General features: G+C 44.7%; 1 protein-coding gene across 8 annotated transcripts in view; it reads left to right on the top strand.

The window, feature by feature from the left end:
• The first annotated feature begins 1,398 nt into the window (after nt 1–1,398).
• Nucleotides 1,399–20,613, top strand: part of GRM1 (glutamate metabotropic receptor 1) — a 209,592-nt gene continuing 190,377 nt past the window's right edge. For 6 of the 8 annotated variants that reach the window (XM_076333899.1, XM_076333902.1, XM_076333904.1 and 3 more), the window contains exons 1-2: nt 1,399–1,568; nt 3,083–3,980. In XM_076333899.1, coding sequence (XP_076190014.1) covers nt 3,218–3,980 — 763 coding nt within the window. In that variant the 5' untranslated portion in view covers nt 1,399–1,568; nt 3,083–3,217. Of the gene's footprint in view, nt 1,569–2,623; nt 2,658–2,832; nt 2,876–3,082; nt 3,981–20,613 lie in introns of those variants that run through there. The other 2 variants (XM_076333901.1, XM_076333900.1) reach the window with 2 other exon arrangements.

Here is a 20,613-nt window from a genome sequence, read left to right as displayed (position 1 = left end):
AGACCTTCCAAAAGCCTCCCGACATCCCAGGTGTCCTCTCATGAGTTCCAGACCTCTGCCAGCTCTCACCTGCTCCCACCTGCTGCTGCAGGGATTGGAGAGGCAGCAGTTGAGGCCATGGCTGGGCATCAGGACCTGGTGACCTGCTCTCCAGTCTCAGCAAAACTCAGACCATCACAGGAGGGAGAGCAGCTCTCTCTGTGTGAGAGCCATGCATGAGCCTCAGCGAAAGACCTGCCATCTTTGCAAGTACCAGGTTGGAGGGGATAAAGGCTACAGGGTGTTAAATGTTGGGAGGAACCACTGGGAGCATTTGCAAACGCTTCCCCTGCCAGAGCCAGCGGGGCAAACCTTTCTCTTAAACAACCATTGGAATCATTTGCTGGCATGTTGCAGGTTCGTTGTGTCAAGGACAGAGACTAAAGTTTAATTATTAAAGCGTGGACGAAGGGGAATTTGTTCCCCCTTTATGTGCACATTTGGATGCCCCTCCAGGCCTGGTCCTGGCAGAGCTGCCTCGAGCTGGGTCTGTGGGGCTCTGGGGGAGCTTCATGCCCAGAGGCAGAGGACAGGCAGCCCCTCTGTCCCTGGCTCCCTCTTTGGGAAACATGACCTGCAGGGAAAGTGGGCACAGGCAAACCCCCTCATCTGGGTCTTCCATAATGAACATGCCTCATGGACAAACACGTAGCGCAGGCAAATAACTAGCTGTGTGACGGTAAAAAAAAGCGCAAATATTGACACAGGGAGAAGACACCCCTGAGGCAGCGTTCACTGCAAACCCTTCTCTGAATGAGCAATAGTTAAATGTTTGTCCTTGCCTCTTTCTTTCAAAAGTAGGGCAAATATCTATAGAGTTCCCAGCGGGGAGGTAATCTAACTTTAACTTTCATACAGTCAAGTAAAACACCCGAGACCTGTGTTAGGGATGCAAGCAGGTCGTCTGAATTATGATTATTCAATCTGGTATTATTTTAATCTGACATGCCTCTCACGTGCTTCATTGAGATTCATCTTGACCTGAAAACTGTAATCTCAATGCCTTTATCCTTACAGGTGATTTATCTTGTTGCAGTATCTTTTTTTTAAAAAAAAATATAAATATTTATTTCAATAGCGAAACCCTGCCCGTGAGGCAGACCGGCACATTTCACTATCTCGGGTCTCCCGAGCGTGGTCTGAGTCCCCTTCGAGCAGCAGTCTCTTGCTTTTGCTCTCGCTCTTGCTAATCGTGGCAAGAAGATAATGAATTAAGAGCCGCGGGAGGTGAGAGCAGACACCTCCCCTGCAGCCGCAGCGTGCTCCGGGTGATGCTTCCTTGCTCGCTTACAAGACAATAGCCGAAGAAATTAAGGAGGGGGAGAAAATGACTGATCCTTCTGTGTGAAATAATGGATGAGCCCGGGATGACCTGTTTTTTTCCTTGCGGTGGAGCGGTGCTGAAGACAGAGGGCACCAGCGCCCAGCCCACAGCCGTCGCCCCGCCGCCAGCGCGCCAGCTCGGGGCGGCCGGAGAGCCGCCAATGCCTGCTCCGAGCAGGCAGGGAGCCACTGCCTCACCCGGCCAGGTACGTCTCAGGGGTAACCCTCCAAACCGACCGCGGGGCTCAGCCGCGGGGCTGCCTGTGGGGCAGGCGGTGCAGGCAAAAGGCGCTCCGGAGGCGGGCTCCGGGGCTGCCCGGGGAGCCTACTTCGGGGGCTATACCTGCCCGCATGTGTGGACACACGGCCAGGACGGCGGCTCTCCTCCGAGCATCGCCTTCCCCGTGACCGTCCCCAGCCCTCCGCGCCGCGCGGCGGGCAGCCCGGCGGCGGCCCCGGCCCCGGCACCCCTGCCCGCCGCCGGGGAGGGACGGGGGAGCGGCGGCCAGCCTGGGGCGGTGCGCGCCGCGGCCAGCCTCCGTGCCTCGGGGTGTGCCAGTGCGTGCGCGTGTGCCTGCCTGCATGCGGGGAGACCGCGGCGGCAGCGCCGGGCGGGGGGCAGAAGTTTGGGGGAAGCGCCCAGCGGCGCTCTCGGGCGGCCGAGCCGGCGGCGGCGGGGCCGGAACAGCGGGACCCCGGGGCAGCGGCACGGCGGGGTAACAGGACGGCGGGACCCCGGGACGGCGGGGTGCCGGGGCAGGGCGACGGGGGGCCAGCGGGGCAGGGGGCGGCGGTCCGGCCGGCGGCCCGGCTGCCGGGCGCTGTCCCGGGTGCTGACGGCGCCGCCGTGCAACAGGGACCCGGCCCGGCCCGGCCGCGCTCCCGGCTCCCCGGGCGGCGGCGGCGGAGGCGGCGGCAGCCGCGGCGCCCACCCCCTTTCCGCCACGGCGTTCCGAGCCTCCCAGCCCAGCCGCCGGGCTCGCCGCCTCTCCCCGCCCGAAGCCTGCATGCAAGGCAGGCGTGCCGGTAAGGCACATCAGGACTTTGCCCGCGGTTGCCGTAGTAACTGATGTGTATTTTCCCCCGCTTGCATATGTGTGTCCCTGGCTGAATTACAGTTTTGCCCCCTACACACGGGAAAGTTAATCTGAACTGTAAAGCGGTTCCTTTCTTCCTCCCTTCGCTGACCTTTAAATGACATTTCCCGTCGCTGGCAGGGCAGATCGCTGGCTCGCTCTTTGCACCCCTTTCTGTATTGGGAAAGGAAATTCCTGAGCTGAGAAAGATGCCTTCAGGTAGGCAGAACGCGAGAAGAGAAGCACTTGTCACCCCTCCTTCAGGGCTGGGGCCGCTGGGGCCAGGCTGGGACGCTTCTCCGAGGAGCTAGCTGCCTCGCGAAACTTTCGAAACTTCCCAGGGGCGGAGGGGAGGGTGTGTGCCGGCTGAGGGTGCGGGGAGCAGCCCCCTTGGCTTGAAAAGCGGACACGAAAAGGATCATATAAACTTAACACACGTGAGTATGCACCATCATACGTCAAGGCAAATAAATACACATTTTAATCCCTCTTGAAGCTTCCTTCCGCGAGCCTTTAGCGAAGCAAATTGACCTGGGCATTTGCGAAAGCAGTCACCGCGGACTGTGGGGGGTTGCTTTATCGAGCTCCGGTTTGACATCGATTTCCCGGTTAGCGTCTTTTATCCCCTATTTCTATGCCACCAGGTTAAAAGTCACTAGGATGACGGCTGCCTTGGCACCTTCGAGAGCGATGCTGTAAGACTTCGCTGTGATGGTATTTGGAGCAACTTGGGCGCTGGCGGGGGGAAGCGGATGCCATTTCCTACATGTCCTTAAACCATGTGCAGGCAAGAGGAGCCCATGAAATTGGTAACCTGGGTCTGGATGGCATCGTGCAACAAAATGATTGGCGTGCTGCTGGTCTTTTTCCCTGCTCTGCTCCTGGAGATGGACGTGCTGCCCAGGAGCGCCGGGCGGAAGGTGCTTCTCTCCGCAGCCTCCTCGCAGCGGTCGGTGGCTCGGATGGACGGGGATGTCATCATCGGGGCCCTCTTCTCTGTCCATCACCAGCCGCCGGCTGAGAAAGTGCCCGAGAGGAAGTGCGGGGAAATCCGGGAGCAATACGGCATCCAGAGAGTCGAAGCCATGTTTCACACTTTGGATAAAATTAACGCCGACCCGGTCCTGCTACCTAACATCACCCTGGGCAGCGAGATCCGAGACTCCTGCTGGCACTCCTCGGTGGCCCTGGAGCAGAGCATCGAGTTCATACGGGACTCCCTCATCTCCATCAGGGACGACAGGGACGGGGGCGCCCGCTGCGTTTCCGACTCGCAGCCCCAGCCCCAGACCAGAGTGAAAAAGCCCATCGCGGGGGTGATCGGCCCCGGCTCCAGCTCGGTCGCTATCCAAGTCCAAAATCTGCTCCAGCTCTTCGACATCCCCCAGATCGCTTACTCCGCCACCAGCATCGACCTGAGCGACAAAACGCTGTACAAATACTTCCTCAGGGTGGTCCCCTCCGACACGCTGCAAGCCAGGGCCATGCTCGACATCGTCAAGCGCTACAACTGGACCTACGTCTCCGCCGTCCACACGGAAGGTAGGTATGGGGCGGCCCGCAGCCTCCCGCGGGAGCCCCAGGGCCGCCCCCCGGCCGGCCCCGGGGCGCTGCGTCCTCCGCGGGGGCTCCGCGCCCTCCGCGGCGGCTCCGCAAGGACGGGCCGGCGCTGGCTTACCCGCCGGGACCCCGGGGCAGCCGGCTTCTCCCCGGGAGAGCACCGGCCGCTGCCACTCGGGGAGACCGTAAGGGAAAGGCGTTGGGGGGGATGCGGTTTCCCCCGGCGCGGAGGAGCCCCCCCTCCCGCCCCGGCCCCGGGCGCCGCGGCTGCGGGAAACGGGAGGGGTTTCAGCAGCGCAGGAAAGCCCGCAAGAAACCAGGCGTCTCCCCGGCGGCCCCGTCCCCCGTCCTCATTCACACACAGAGCGGCTCGTGTATTTCTAAATAAAAAGTTAACGGGTGCGGGCATCTGGAGCCGGAGCTGATCGCGGCTCTGGCTGCGCCGCGGTGGGGGCGGGAGGTTGTCCGTGGGGCCGGTGAGAGGGTCCCACTCACACGCTCGGTCGCTGCCATCACGGGAAGTTTGGCGTTTCTGCCCGAGCCAAGCGGAGTCACGGCTCGGCAGGGACTCCTGGATTAGCTGCTGGCTTTGCTGCGGGTGAACTCGTTGTCTGGGACTGCGAACGCGGAGGAAAGAAACCTGAAAATCCCCCTGCGGCCCAGGTAGCCCCTGCGAAGCCACGTCCCCTGGGAAGGGAAGGGAAGGGAAGGGAAGGGAAGGGAAGGGAAGGGAAGGGAAGGGAAGGGAAGGGAAGGGAAGGGAAGGGAAGGGCGGCGGGCAGTTTCTCAGCAGGTCCGGGCGAGCGTGTTTTCATGCGGCTTGAGCACTAGTAAAACATACTGCTCTGTACAGTCTGCTCGTAGTCAACAGGTTTTATTAATTTTAAATATCACAAGAAAAATATCAGAAGTAAGGGTATTTTAAAAAGGAGACGTTGGTTTATAGCCAGGCTAGGCGGACCAACATAAGTTACAGAAGTAATTGCATTTGATAGAAGGCAAACTCTTCTGATACATTATTGTGACATTCCTATAGTCCGGTTATGGTCCTCAAAATGGGATTTTTAAGTGCAAAATTGCAAACCTGACCACATTATTGCTGTAGTTTTGCAGCTATTCTGTTCATCTGACTGTATCTCTTGTATGGATTTGATTTATGATTCCCTCTGATTACTGAGCTGACTGCACACCTTTTATTCTCAAAGAGATGACTAAGTAAAAAGAGTTAAGAAGATACATTATGATGAATAAATAAAAGAATCTCCAGGAAGAGTTGCATATACAACATTCAAAGGTGAATTGGATTAAACTGGACACCTGAAACACGAAAGTGCTGCAATGTGTGTGTGTGGGGGGGGCGGAGTAAGAGCAGGAATCAATGAGCTGACATTTGCAGTTCATTTTATGCCCTGTTCAGATGAGAAAACGAACTGCTAGCAAGAGTTGGACATGAGCTATGGAGATTCTCTATTGCTGACAGATAAGATTAGATCTTGTGGCAGGCCAGGGTGAAAATAAACATGAAAGGGGTAAATTATTTGTTGGTGTAAATCGCCACCTCTCCCTTCAATGCATTTCGGGGAGCTACGCTAACTCACAGGGCCTGAGGAGCTGCCTCAAGGGACCTGCTCCCTCGCTCTCTCACTCTGTAGATGTAACTCTCGTTAATGTTAGTGGGACTTAACCTCTTTCGGGAAAGACAACAGATTATGAAGGTTACTTGTTCATTCGTTTTTAAAAGATCAGTATAAATAATAATTTCAGTCATTGCTTGCGAGAAATTTTAATTAAATATCTTTTTTTGTGAATATGTTACTGACTGATGAAAAACGCTTGTTGCAAGATATTTTTATAGACTTTAAAGTGATTCTTTTGAAAATAGTGGATCAGTTCTACCCCCACAAGGCAACAGTCTCCCCTTAGGAAACATCACAAGGGTTTTGCAGATTATGCAGCTCAAGATTCATATTTGCTTTTTTTTTTTTTAAATTATTATTAGTCTGTATCTGCCATACCTTTATTGTTAGATTCAAGTTACAAATTGCACTGGAAATATGTAACAAGCTTCAACTTCTGTGTTCCCTTCCAGAAAGACAAGTTATTAACCCCATCCCAATTGCTGTTGGGTGGATTCCAAAGACCTTTTTTTTTCCTATTTAAAGTGAAATTAGTGCTCATGAAAATCGGTGTAAATTGTTACATTTCTGTTGTTTCAAATCCCACGCATTCACTGGGAGAGATTTGCTTGCTGATGTGTTAAAGGTAGGATCATTCTTCGCAGACAACACAAAGCCACTCTGAATAATAGTCTGCGTGAACAGGAGCAGCTCCATCCGTGCTGTGTTTGGAAATACGGGGATAAAGTGTAGTAAGAAACATTCCTCCTCCACACTTACTCATAGGCCTCTACGCTGTCTTGATGGTGGGCTGCATAATGCGCTGGGAGGAATTCTAGGGTATCACGGGTTGGAGAATCACTTCAGCAGGGACTGTGAGCAACAGGCACGTTTCTAGGAAATGCACAGGTTGACACTGTGAAGAAGTTAATTGTTTCACCTCCTGAGTACTCCAGATCCAGTCTGGTCACCTCTTAGTGCAGAAAAGCTGCTTAGTTTCTACCCGACCCCTCATTCTCGTGGGGATGGACAATCCTCAGCTCTTGTAGCCACCCAACCACAAGGGGATGCAATGAGACCATTGAGCTGACCGACTACCTGTGCCAGCTAGCCGTGCTCCTCAGTCTATACTGGCCCAGGGTCACAGAAACAGCCCAGAGGTGATGCGCCCTGTCTCAGACACTGAACCATCCAACTCCTCTGTTTACCCTTCCTCTACTCCTACACTTTAGCTGGAGTTATTTGAATGCCCCAAACAATAGCAGTCTACACAATTATACCTTTAATGAAACTCAGAAATATATACCACACAATTCGGCGCCCACGTTTCTTAACACGAAGCCTACACATGCCATGAGAATGAAGATAATAAAGTCACCCAATCTGTAGCATGATGTCTTTAAGTAGTCCCCAATATCCTACTTTGCATTTGATATGCAACTTTATTCTTCATGTGTTAATAGGATAATTAGTGTTAATTAGTGGTGATGGCATTTAACTACAGACAACCTCTATACACTAGTACATGAAGTTGCATGGAGGTATGCCATACTTGTTTTGGGGTGGGGTTTTTTTTGCACAGTTGTTTATTAAGATGTATAAACATTGCACTTGGGTAGAAACTTCTCAGTTAGTGAATAAAATCTGTTTTCAAAGGCCCACAGGGCACATAGCTCCTTCTAGAGTAAAACTGACATGTAAAGCTCCACATTCAAGAACAAAGAAAAGCAAGTTACTATGTTTGGTTATTTTATTATGTATCTCAGTTGAGCGTAGTTGCACATCATGAGAGTGCATTTTTTCCAGGGTGGGCGGGAGTCATTAAACGATGTGAGAAATCTGTGCGTTTGCCGGTGGAAGGCTGTGTGACTGTATAGGAGCTGCAAGGCATTTTCAAGGCTACTATTTTTTTAAGGATTCTTCAAAGATAATTAAGCGTTGGAGTTCTTGGTGTGTGTGCATCTCGGCTCTTAGGCTTCAAAGTCATTCTTATCTGGAAATGCACATAAGGGGATGTCTAACTCCAGGCCAAGGCTTCCTATGGAAATCAAAGGCATCAAAAGCACATGTGTTAAGTTGGGCACAATCCCGAGTGTGATAAGGGCAGAAGGAGCTACGCTTGCTAAGGGTTACTTTCCAAGCAAGATATTCTGGTCTTCGGTGAGCTAACCTCAGAGTCAGGTATTATTCTCAACTTGCAGGGAGCCACTGGTTATTTGGTAAAACTGAAGAATTACAGGGGACACTTTCTTCCTTGCTTGGAGAAAACCCCCTGGGCTGCCTCCAGGATGAGGTAAGAAATGCTGAGCGGAGATGGCGGGCACCACCTCTGCGCTGTTTTGATGCTGAAGGCATGGATGTTAACAGGGTTGTCTCCAGAAAATGCAGAGCGGTTGGGAGATTGCTGTAGGTTACAGCGATTTCCAAAACCCACAAGATGCCCACACCCTGGCTAGTCATCAGCATGGAGTCTCCACCAGATCCCTCACCTTTAGCTGTTCCTCTTATACACGAAGCAGGAGAGATGATGGTGTAAGAAGCCTTTTTACCACCTCATCTTCCAAATATATCACTTCTGAATAAGCAAATAGAAATACTTAATGCCTGTGCCTGGCTTTTCATTTACATCGTTGCATACGTGTTAGCCTTATAAAATGTATGTGAGATTTTTGATTCTGTGAAAACAAAATCTGAATGTGCAGAATAGATCCGTTCGAGTGTCGTTTGCGATTTATGGACGATTCTTACACTTTAGTGTACAAGTACCCCTTTATAAACAAAATTTCCATTCCAACAGATTAACATACAGACTTCATAGAAAAAACTTTGGAAATGGAACGATTAAATTAATTGCACCAAATTTCTATTGTTTATAGATTAATTTTACTGAGAGCACTGAGATGTTTCTGGTCTTGATCAATTTTGTCAGATTTGTATTGCCTGGCTGTTCCTTTTGCTTGAGTATAAATGAACTATGACGAGGCAGATGGCACAACTGTAAAGGCTTTCAGATCAAAGTATATGGTAGGTAGACATCCTCACAATGACTTTTGATAACCTGACTGCCGCACGCTCTCCATTGTAGTAGCGTACAGGAAACTCATAGGCATGGTTATATATGTTGGAAAGAGGATGGAAGGGAGTGAATCTTGCACATTATTGCAAATTTCACAGGAAATAAGTTCTTTCAGTAGAACTCACTAAAGTAGCTTTAGAGGTGCTAGAAAATAATAGTTCTGTTTAAAGATAAGTGGGGCAATTTCCATCAAATAACTCAAAGGAATAATTTTCATACAGTTGTGTTCAATTTCTCACAAGGTGTTCCCACAGCTGTCTCCAACAATGTTATATTATTAATTCCATGGTGTCACTCTATGATTGATACTTTCTGATAAAATTATGACCAGGCAATAGAGAAAAGCAACTCCAAATCAAATATTTGAAATTTCAGAGTTTACAAATATATCTATAGGTACCAACAGTTACAAAAATGCTCTTAAAGGTTAACTTCATGAAGTGTTGTGAATTGTGCCTGAGATGCGTGTTCACAAATGCATATTCCAATCTATTTTTTTCTCCATTTAACTAGCTTCACTAACCATCTTCAGAGGCTTTGTGATAGGGAAAAAAGGAGAGAGGTACGTCCCAAGGAGGACAGAAATTAATTTGAAAACAAGTAGGGACTAGAATATTCCCTGCATTGGACGCGTTAGTTGTATTTATTAGAAGGTGCTGGGAGAATCATTTACACTGATTGAAGTTGACAAAATTATTGTGGGTGACAAACACCGTAGAGACCAAGAGAAATTCCCTCTTGAAAATATATTGCTTTGCAGTACTCCTAAATTCACAAATAATCTAGCTTTTCAACTACACAACTGGCAGCTGCATGAGTTCAATCAACTCAGAAGACTCATCTAACTTCTGTGCCTGCCTTCTCGGCAGTACTGCTAGAGTTCATCTTTATCAGTCAGCACCGTGGGTTCATTTGTGCTTTACTTCTATTTTTTCTGCATTATGCCCTTGCTTTCAGATGTGTATGTCCCACGACCCTTGTAAACTCCTGCAGGATTCTTGTCCCACTGAAGACTGTTTTAAAAAAGGTAAATGATCTTGGCTTTCTCAAAAAGCTACATGAAAATGCCTCGAAAATATTCCTTTGAACATATGGTTCATAATATGAAGGTGCTTGTGCTTAGGTTTCTCAGACAGAAAACCAAAAGCTATGTGAAGTGAAATAACTAGAAGTAGTGTCGCCCATTGAGAAAGATTCTTCAGGGGTCTGATGCATCAGTGAGCTGGTGACGGTAGTGGGAGACCAGAAGCATTGCACCCGCCACACGCAACCCAGAAAAATACTGATCAAAGTCATTACTAACTGGTGCTCACTGACCCGTGCGAAACAAAGCGGGGATTTCAGTATATTTTCTGGGTGGCAGGTGTTCGCAGCAGAAGCCACCGTCCCAGATGGCAGTAATTAACACCCGTGCTGGCTGCCTGGACGGGAGGGCCAGAAACTGACCGGACGTGACTACAATAGCGTTTCACCTAAAGAAACCATCCCTTCGTCTATTGGTATCTAAGGGACGCTAAGGGATATCGCCAGAAATGGGTGGAGAGAGGTGTGCAACAAATGAATGCCATCGGTAACCAGCTCGGTTTTGCTGGCTAATTTTTCAGACCGGATCTTTTCCCAAACACTAATATTGCTATTATTATTACTATTAATGTACGGCTTAAAGAGCACCTTCTAGATCTGGTTTGCCTATCAACGCAGCACAAAGTTGGCTATTGAGAGAGGTGGCAGGAATCTTGTGATCTTTGAAGCCGTTGTAGCCATTGCTGCCTGCTGGCCTGCAGCCCCGGTTCCTGTCTGGTCCAAAGGAGTGCCCGCAAGCGGCTGTTCGTGGACCCTAGAGCAGCGTAAAGCCACTGAAGTCAACTGAGTTTACGCCAATCTTAGTTCTTTACCAGTGAAGAAACACTTGCAAGATGAGGGCCATTTTTTAAAACCCTGTCCCAATTAGAATACCTCGCACTGTAGACAAATGGTGTGTAAGAAGTATGCCTGAGAATGGTGTATATATAAAGGCTCTTCATAGTAATTGTTTTATGTGAAAAATAAACTGTCTTTGGCTGAGGAAAGGAAATAAAAATTAAAGAAATATTAAAACTGCTGTACTGGTCCTTCAACAGTGGGCTGAATATTAAAAGAAGCAAGAGCAGGGCATGTACAGAGCATACCTTCACCGCTCCAGTATGTAGCAACTTCCCAAATACTAGGGCTACCAGCCGCCAGTGGACGGATTCGTCTAATCCCTTTTTGTATCTGTTTGTACTTTAGTCTCCATAGTATGATAACAATGAATTCTATAACTTAATTGTATGTTGTGTGAACAAGTGTTTCCCGTTACTTACTTAAAACTATTCCCTGATGACTGCATTACCTTCGTACATTCATGTAAAACTTCTCATCATTTGTTAATCCTGATCATTATTCTGTACTTCTAATTCCAATATGAAATGTGGGGAAACAGACCTATATTCAGTATTCATGGTGGGGGTACACCACGGTTAAACTCACTCGTGAAGTAACAATTTCAGTATTGCTCTCAGACCTTTCCTAATAAACTGCCAGTAGTTCGTTACCTTTTTGGCTACCACCATGCACTGAATGGATGTTGTCAGAAAATACTTTAAAATTACCACAATAAAGCCTACTTCAGAGGCCATTATACATGGTGTTTTCCTCATGTGCATTACTTTTCATTTATTAACACAAAATTTATATATTTCCTACACTTTGGTTCCTATCTGTTAGCCAATTATTAATCCAGGACCTTCTGTCTTATCCCGTATTACCTCTGTTTCTGTCAGAGAAATGTTGCTTTAATAAGCAACCTCATCAAAAGCTTTCTTAAATTTCAAGTACTCTGTAGTGATTGTATCATTCATATGGTTACCTGCTCCAACAAAGAAGTCTAATAAACTTCTGAGGTATGTATTTTCTCTGCAAAAGCTATGTTGGTTCTTCCCTGATATGGCATATTTATTTACTTGTGCATTAATGCTGTTTTTGTTACGGTTCCTACCAATTAGCTTTGTACAGAAGTATCTTAAGTCTGCAGAAATATCATGTCTGTTGTTCATTGGATTACCCTGAATGCCTCTGTATTCTCTATAAATTCTGTTAAAAAATGAGAACTGATATGTGAAAATATAAAATTACTTTTTCCACTTTACCACTTCCATCTGTTTTGGTACTAAGGCCAGTTTAACCGGTGGTAATGTACCACAACAGAAAATCAGCTGGTATTGGCAATTTGTTAAAGTTCATCTTATGGATTTGTTCTATTGACACTCTGAGACAACGGTTCAGTCTTATCCTACATAAGGAGTGACCTTTATATGAGAACCATCCTATCCGCCTTCACAGGCAGTGCAGACTCAGAGAACTAATTTAACTTTTCTGTTATGGTTTTGTCTTCCCTGAGTGCTCTTTTTATATAACTGGTTATCAGTGAATATCAGGCAAGTTTCCCATTTCTGGAATATTTGAAGAATAGTGGGTTATTAGATTCTATGTCTTTATGCCTCAAAATTGTATCATCTTTTTTTATTGTTGTTTTGGATTTCATTTGCCAAGGTACACTCTGTTCTCTTTCCCTCATTAGGATACAACTTAGACTTTTTTAAGTATTTGTTTTATTTTTATTTTTATTTCTTTTGTTTTGTTTTGTTCTAATAGCTTTAGGAAATTTACTTTTCTGCTTTATCATGCTGGCTTTTTTGATCCTTTTGGACTTCGGCTTTCAGCCTCATATATTTCTGAGTAGTCTCCATGTAATTTGTTAGTATTTCGCTCCTTTAGCTGCTCCTTTTAATTTCCTTGAAATTAGCTTTCTCATTTTTATATAACTTATTTTGTTTTAAATTAACTATTACTATTACTGATTTTTTATTTCACATGCAGCTTTTTCTGTCCAAATATGACTAAAGTACAGTCACAATTACAGACTAGTTTTTGGATAGTTAGGTCTTAATAAGGCCTTGTATACTGCTCAAGACTAAATCAAGAGTTGCTACTTCTTTTGTGAGTCCAATGAGCAGATGAGTAACACACATGAAAAAGAAATCAATGCACAGTATGTAAGATTTGCCTTCATTTTCCATTTTCTAACCTACAGTCTGGCAGTACTACATACAGAGCCAGGGTGTGTTAATAGCGTTTTGTGACACGTGGGGTGCTTCTTAATGAACAGTACTGTGCATCACAAGCTGTCCTTTCCTCTTGTGACATGCGACTACCTAGATGGCTTATGTCTATCAAAGACGAGTGTGACAGATATTTCATTTTACTGAAAAATCATATTGTGTGTTATTCAATGCCATGGTCCTCTGTTTGAACAATTTCCATTCATATTCTCTCTTGAATGTCTTTAAACAAATGAATTTCTTAAAGTGTATTTGAATTATATTAACAGCCAGCAATGATTTATAAGTCCCTTTGAAATGTGATAGAAATGTTGTAAGGGTAGGCATTTGGCAGTTCTGGTAGGCAAAGCAGAGAAGGTCATGTCCCGCGCTGGTGCAGAGAGCAGGTGTAGCTGTAAGGCTCTTGATCCAATGCTCATTGAAGTTAGTTGGTGGTCCTCTGTTGAGTCCAATGGATCCTGAATGGGGCTCAGCATGGCCATCAGGTGTTATCTTTTCAGGTTACGGAGCTGACAATCCTCAGAGAGCACTAAAAATCCACAGGGCTTGTGAATCCCACAGCTAGAAGGATTTCATAGTTAATTGAAAGTGGTGTAAAACTGTGTGAAGGCAAACTGTGTTTGTTGGATTTGCATAGGTATTAGAGGATATTAAGATACATAATTTTTTCCTTCCAACTAGAAGAAGGCTGAATCTAGTTCACTTCTTCCCATACAAATTCCCCAGAGAATTTAACTCTTCTTTCTCTTTGCAAATTGTTTGAGGAGCCAACTTTCATTTTCTTAAATGCAGTCACAATTTGCAGCTGTTTGACCAGCAACTTTCATCCTTATTCATCTGTGGATACAGATGGATTTGTACGAGCTAGTAATTCCCCAAACATTTATTCAAACAAAACTCATCCTGGCAAACAGCAATAAGAACCAGGCATGAATACTGCTGAAGTGACAGCTATTTGAAATCTGAATAAGCGTTCATAAATACTTTCTTAAAATGTCTGGCCAGGCTCCATTGAACATTGAATGTCTCCTCCTATGTGGAGTAGAATATAAAAGATAAATTTGTAATTAATTGTCAGGAAGTGAAAGAAACCTTTCATGCTTATTTATATAAGCCTTTCTTACCCACATGGTGCTGTGGAGAGGCTTTAGCAAATGGAAATTTGTCATGTAGACCCTCGTGCTGGGTATTGAAAGATGGTGATCCTCCTAGCGAGAATGTATTTCTCTGACCGCAAGCTCCACATGCGTAAATCTCAGCCTCTTGCCTGAGCAGCAAATATGTGAAACTGAATATTGACAGTGCTGTAAAGGAATGCTATGAGCATTGCTAAAACTGGTAGGATGATTTGAGAGACTGGAAAGTTAAAATCCACTCCTACTGAACTGGTCAGAATGGGTTACAGCAGTGGGCTGACAGCATTCTCTCAGAGGATGTCCTTATTTGCCAAGCCATAAATCCCTGGAAGGATAAACTCATATTCAGGATCAGGTTAAAAACTCTACCGCTATATGAAGCAAAGTGCTGAGCTGGGACAGTCGCTCTGCTGGAACAAAGGTGTTCAAGATTTTGAGAAGGGGGGATGAGCCAGGCAGCAGCCCCGGCAGCCTGGGTATCACTTAGCCACAGCACACCATGCGGTAACTTCTTCAGCTAAGCCACCTGCCTTTTCATGAGTCCTTTCTTGCTCCCTTCCCCCTCAAGGCACTACAGTTGTGGTCCTCAGGTGTCACTGCATTCGCTTGTAAATAGGCTTAGCCTTCCTCTTTCACGTGGATGCCTGCCCGACTCAAACCATTCTTTGTCCACTGTCAAGTTTGACCAGGACTCCAACATCTGACAGCTTAGTCTGTGCATACCAAGTGACACGGTGCCAGTGCCGGTCTCCCAGAGCCAGAATTCCTCCTGCTTCCCACGCAGTGCCAACCAGCAGGTGAAACTACAAGAATGACAAGAAGGTTTTCCAGGAGCTCCTTCTGGATTTGTCACTGACCTCAGAAAGAGGTGGCCAATATTCTGTTAAATACATGCCCCTAACCATGCCTGCAATGGTGTCCTCCAATGTTGGCATCTTGCAAAAGGGTAGGATAAGGATGCAGTAAAAGTCTGAGTCTGCAGGATGAGGACAGTAACGTGCAAAACTGATGTTATGAAGTTGAGTGAGGCAATGAATATTGATTTCAATATATTATGGAACAGCCAAAAATGGACAGTGTTGAGTTGTGCCAAAAATCCAAATGCAAAAGACAAATGAGCTATGCCAGACAGCTCTGCCTACCAAGACAGCAATCCCCAGAAAAACAGTAAGATGATGTTTCAGGATTCAGCTGAAAAAATTGCAATTAAATTAAAACCAATCAGTGTCACTCTATGGAAAATAGGTCTTCTCAAACAAACCTGATTTTATTCCCTGATGAAAGTGCAAACTTGGTAGCTACAGATTACAGTGCGGATGAAATATCTTGGATTTCTGTAAGGCACTGAATTAGTATTACAGGATATTTTTATTAAAAAAGCACTATGCAATGTCAGGAAAACAGACGTCACATAAATTAAAACTCAGCACACTGACCTCAGCAAGTAAAGACTGACCATCAAATGAGATTACGTCTACTGCATCGCACAGAGCTTGACAAAGGATCTAATGCTTCACTGTCTTCATCAATGATATACAAAGCATAACTGCTGACAAGATATGCAGATTTGTGAAATGGCAATTAATGGGGAGAAAAGGGACGATTCAGATCTCTTGGTAAGCTAGGCCCAGTCTAAGAAAATGCATGCTAATACAGTCAAACATCAACCATAAATACAAGAATAAAGCACATGTGCAACTTACATAGAATTGTGTCCCTGAAAGAAGCCCTAAATATACTATATGGTTATAGAGGAGCTGCATCAAAAAAAACCCCAACCCAAAATACAAAAAGCTAATGTCATCCTTGAGAGAGTGGGAACTTTACCTCAACCTAAGGATTATTAGTATTAATTTTGCTGTTCTTTGTTCAGTTCTGTTGTCAACATTTTAAAAAGAAAGTTGAAATATTGAAAAGAGAGGGATAAAACTCTAAATGATTTGAGCGCTGGAAAAAATGCCTTATAGCAGGGATCTAAACCAGCTTAGTCCATCTGGTTTGTCAAAAAGAGATACAGCTTGCTTTATCAAAAAATGTTTCATTTCCTCCAAGCAAACAAAACCAGTAGGAACTACAGGGCTCTGTACCTTAATGGTTAAACACATAACAAGCACCAACTGCTGGTAAGCCAACAAATTCCAATTAGAAAAAAGACAAACATTTTTACTTGTGACGGTGATTAACCACTGGGACAAGTGACTGAGGAGAGTGATACGTTTTCAGACTTTTGATGTTGTCTAATCAAAATTTGCTGCAGATGTTCCAGAACAGTTTTATTCGAAATGCAAGTCACTGGACACAGCGCAGTGGGATCTGGAGTGAATGTATGGGCCGCCATTATACAGGTGGCCAGATATGAAGAGCTGATGGTTCTTTCTGGCATTAAATCCTATTCATTCATGGATAGTTTTGATTACGTAAGCAGGCAGGAAAAACCTTTCATTTAAAGAGTAGCTTAACATTCGTGTGTTCGCTCATCTGCTCAGCTGTCTCGGAAAATTCAAAGTATCCTGTGCTGTTGATACTGATTGTAGAAGAAGAGAAACTCAGGATGAAATAATCCCCTCAGCCAAATTAAGTCCACTGTTGCAATTTACATGCATTATTTTGAGTCAGTATTCGTTCCCTTACCAGCAGCTGGTGCTTGTTATGCATTTTACCGTTAGATTACAGAGCCCTTTAGTTCCTACTGGTTTTGTTTGGGGGAAATTTTCGGTTTCATGCGGATTTTATACTGCACTTGTTCTCTTACTTGTGACATAAATGTTGGCCCCTGTGACTGAAGAAAACAGCAAGTTTTCTAAAAGGATGCAGTGACATTTTTCTCTGGTCTCATTAATTAGAATACTACTTTGCACCTAAAATGATATAATTCATCTGACAGCCCATGCAAAATAAATTAAAAAAACCACTAGGAAGAAAACAAGAAGTTGGCAGCTAGGGTAATTAACAATTTTAGCCAGCAGTTTTTCTAGAAAGGAATTCAGTGGTGAATTCTGTGAATATTTGTTTTAATTTTAACAGAGAAAATATGGGCATTGATATTTTCTGGTTGTTTCAGAACACAACCAGCATGATAATAGATGCTATCCCTTCATGCAATGAACATTTTAATGTGCTCTTACAAGGCAATTTGGAGTATAGTCATGTCTGAAAAGTCATTGTCCTTGTCACACCTACTTGTGCCTTTTCTACTGAGTCCAAATATATATAAGAAATAATGTATCCCACTTTTGTCATAGCTGTGGTGGTGCCTGTGAAGTGTTAAGCAGAAATGTGCTGGTACCACAAATACCCAGTCACATCACCGCTTTTTATAGTTCATATCCTGAGGACCTATGAATAATAAAATGCTCTTTAAAATTCTGGCAATACATCTGTATTTACATTCAGAACTATGATTTGGCTTTAATGAAGTCAGTGGGAGATTAGCTATGGACTGAAATTTAGCCATACATCTGACTCTGTGGAAAGATCCTTTAAGGTGCAGAATACTCTGCTTGATCCCAAAAGGCGTGCGAACACTAGCTTAACTTTAAGCACCTGAATTATGGAGGACAAGAATTAACCATACACTTACAGGACACAGTTTCTGGAGATTGCTGACATCACAGCAGTGTCCAGTGCCTTACAAGATTAGGCACGATGTGCTTATCTCACATTAAAGACAGGCTTTCTACCGATAAAGCTAACATTTATAAGCCTTGTAAAGGTCTGTGTAGTGGGTTAGGCTAGGGGGAAACCAAACAGCCTCAGAACTGTGCATATCAGAGGATTACGAAAACTGATGAGTGGGTTGACTAAAGGCTGCAGCCCGCTGGAGAAAAAGGGCAGTATTTTGGACGTGCTGCTTCGAAGAGACAGGTAAAAGTTAGTTGCCGCTGTCTTTCTTAATTTAAAGTGGAGTGCTGAAATAACTGATTAGCTTGGCTATCTTTTCTAATTTTGTAAGTAGAAGATCAAGGTAAGTAGGCAGCTAACTGAGTGCTGAAACGTCACTGTATTTGCCCATGTAAAAGATAGGATTTATTTTTAAGTATTTTATTTGTTTTGCTTTTATTACTCATTTGCTAGAAACTGGATTACACCAGGGCAAAGGTCACCTGGATTTTTTTCCTCTCTCTTTTTTAATGAATACTTTTAGAGTGCTGGTTTGTATGTGCTTAAATTCACAAGCTCAGACAGCTCTTTTATCATAATACATGCAGGAAAATAACACGCAAAGCAGAAAAGAAAGGAACTACTGTGTCTCCATCACACACAGACTTCCCTTGTGAAAGGCTACTGGCTTTTTGGTGTTGCCAGCCTCCTTATACTAGTACAAACTTTAACTTCCAAGGAAGCTATCTTAAAGTGTCTAGCCTCTAACAAATACTAACTTAAATTTCAGAATACACAATATTTTGTGAAACAGAAATTTTCACAAAATTACAAATTACAGCTCATATTCAGAATAAGCACTATGCATGCTTCATTGCTTAGTAGGGAGGTTTCATTGTGTAGCCAGCAGAATACAGAAGGTGACTGGGAGCTGCCACGAAACAGCACTGGGTTGCCTTGCTTTGGGGAGAAATTTGTTGAAATGAAAAGATTCTTGTAGAATCATTTTATTTCACTGAATCAGCACTTTCCAAAGGGGGAAACATCCTATAGGAATCTTCTAACTGGCTCTGCCTCTAACTCTGGGTCTCATCATCCCATCCCCTAATAATCACAGCCTGTACCTTTCTGTACCAAGTTCTCCTCGTCTTTCCTACAGCTTCCTGTTCCAGGCCTGTACCTCAGAAGCTGTATTAATACCTAGAACAGTTTCTAAAAAGCTCAGTTGACTATTTGTTGTGTTCAGAAGGCATTGCCTTCTGGAAAAGCACGCACTTATTGCCAAATCACTCTTCTTCAGTACTGTTCTTTCCATGTTTTTACCATAAGCCACCGTATTTCAGTAATTTGAACAACCAGGTGTAAGCATCTCTGGACCATACAGAATTGATGATCATGCCCTCAGTCACTGGGAAGTACATATTCTTTAGACTGAAAAAAAAAAAATCTGTCTGAGCTGACCTGCAAGCTTAGTTTTCAGACAGGCAAAGAATTTGAAGAAGACTTTGTAGTCATTACAATTAGATCATAATTAACCTTTTATTATTGTAAGTTATTTTAATCTAAAAATAGAATTCACTTTCAACCTGATTCCATTGATGTCAATGGAAGATTTGCCACTGATTTCTGTAGGAAGACGTTTTGGGTATAATTATTACACAATTTCAATGCAAATGTACATGCATATGAGGAAAATGTACATGTATATGAGGAAAGAGGCTTATAAAACAGGGGAGCTGAGGGAAAGCCTGTACATCTTACTAATAGAAACTATATTTCTTCAGTTTGCCTTATTTTTATGTAGAAAGATTTCAGGGATGCATTCTAAAAATGTAAATCTTTATAAAGAATTGCTTCATGGTAATGTACATTTGAATTTCCGCCTCCAGGAAAGTTGGTTTCATGCTGGTACTAATTATCTTTGTGGTGACAAAGGCCATTGTTATTTAGAATAAAGGGAAAAGGATGTTCTCCATACTGTAATCAGGAGCACCAATAGGCAAAGGCATACATTTTAATGAACAAGAGGGTGGAGATGACGCACACCTGCAAGCACAGATGTTTTACCCTTAATTTCTGCAACTTTGATTTTTTTCAGAGCATTTAGTTCTGCCTGCAAGTTCTGCCTGCATCAAGGAGTTCTGCCTCACTGCTAGTTAGGGAATAGATCATAGTAGATGATCTATATAGATCTATATTAGATCTATGAAGATCTAATAGTAGACAAGAGGGATCCAAATATGTTTCACAGTTACATGAAGAAAACCAAAAAAAATGGGGACGTTTTACCTTAATCCTAAGTCACCTTGAAACGGTGACTGGCTACAACTCAGCTGTAGAGATAGGTGGATATTACAGAAAAAAGTGCTTTGGACAACTTAAATTATTTCAACATTAAAAAAATGTTTTATTCTGGGGGACTCTTAGTAAGAGCCAGGGAGGGAAACATGATGGTGGTTCTTATTTTACATGTTATCTCACTCATCACACTAACTGGAAGAGATTCTGGATCAACTTTTCCTCTGAGAAGACGGGAATACAATTTTGTGAAGCATTCCTGTCAAATGTTACACTGCTGTATTTTGTAAGAACTCTTTCTGTGTTCGTTGTTCCAAGTGGTGGGTTGACCCTGGCCAGCCGCCAACTACCCACACAGCCACTCACTCACTCCTCCCCACCCCGTACCAATGGTATGAGGAGAGAAAATACGAAGAACAAGAGCGAGAAAACGTGTGTGTCGAGGTAAAGACAGCTTAACAGATGCAGGAAGGGGAAAAAAAAACCCAAGTGAAACAAAGGAAATTGCTCACCACATCTGACAGGCAGACCTACGCCCAGTCAGTCTCCAAACAATGACTCCCTTGGAAGTCCAAACCCCGCTTCTACCTCAGTTTTCATTGCTGAGCGCATTGTCATATACTATGGAGTAACCTCCTGGTCAGTTTGGGTCAGCTGTCCTGGTTGTGTCCCCATCCAGTTTCTTGCCCATCCCCAGCCTACTCACTGTGGGGGAAGGAGAGGGCAGAGTGGGAAAAAGAGAAAGCCTTG

Source organism: Aptenodytes patagonicus, chromosome 3, assembly GCF_965638725.1.
Source record: "Aptenodytes patagonicus chromosome 3, bAptPat1.pri.cur, whole genome shotgun sequence".
Lineage (NCBI taxonomy): Eukaryota > Metazoa > Chordata > Aves > Sphenisciformes > Spheniscidae > Aptenodytes > Aptenodytes patagonicus.
This window is presented reverse-complemented; position numbering and strand designations above follow the sequence as displayed.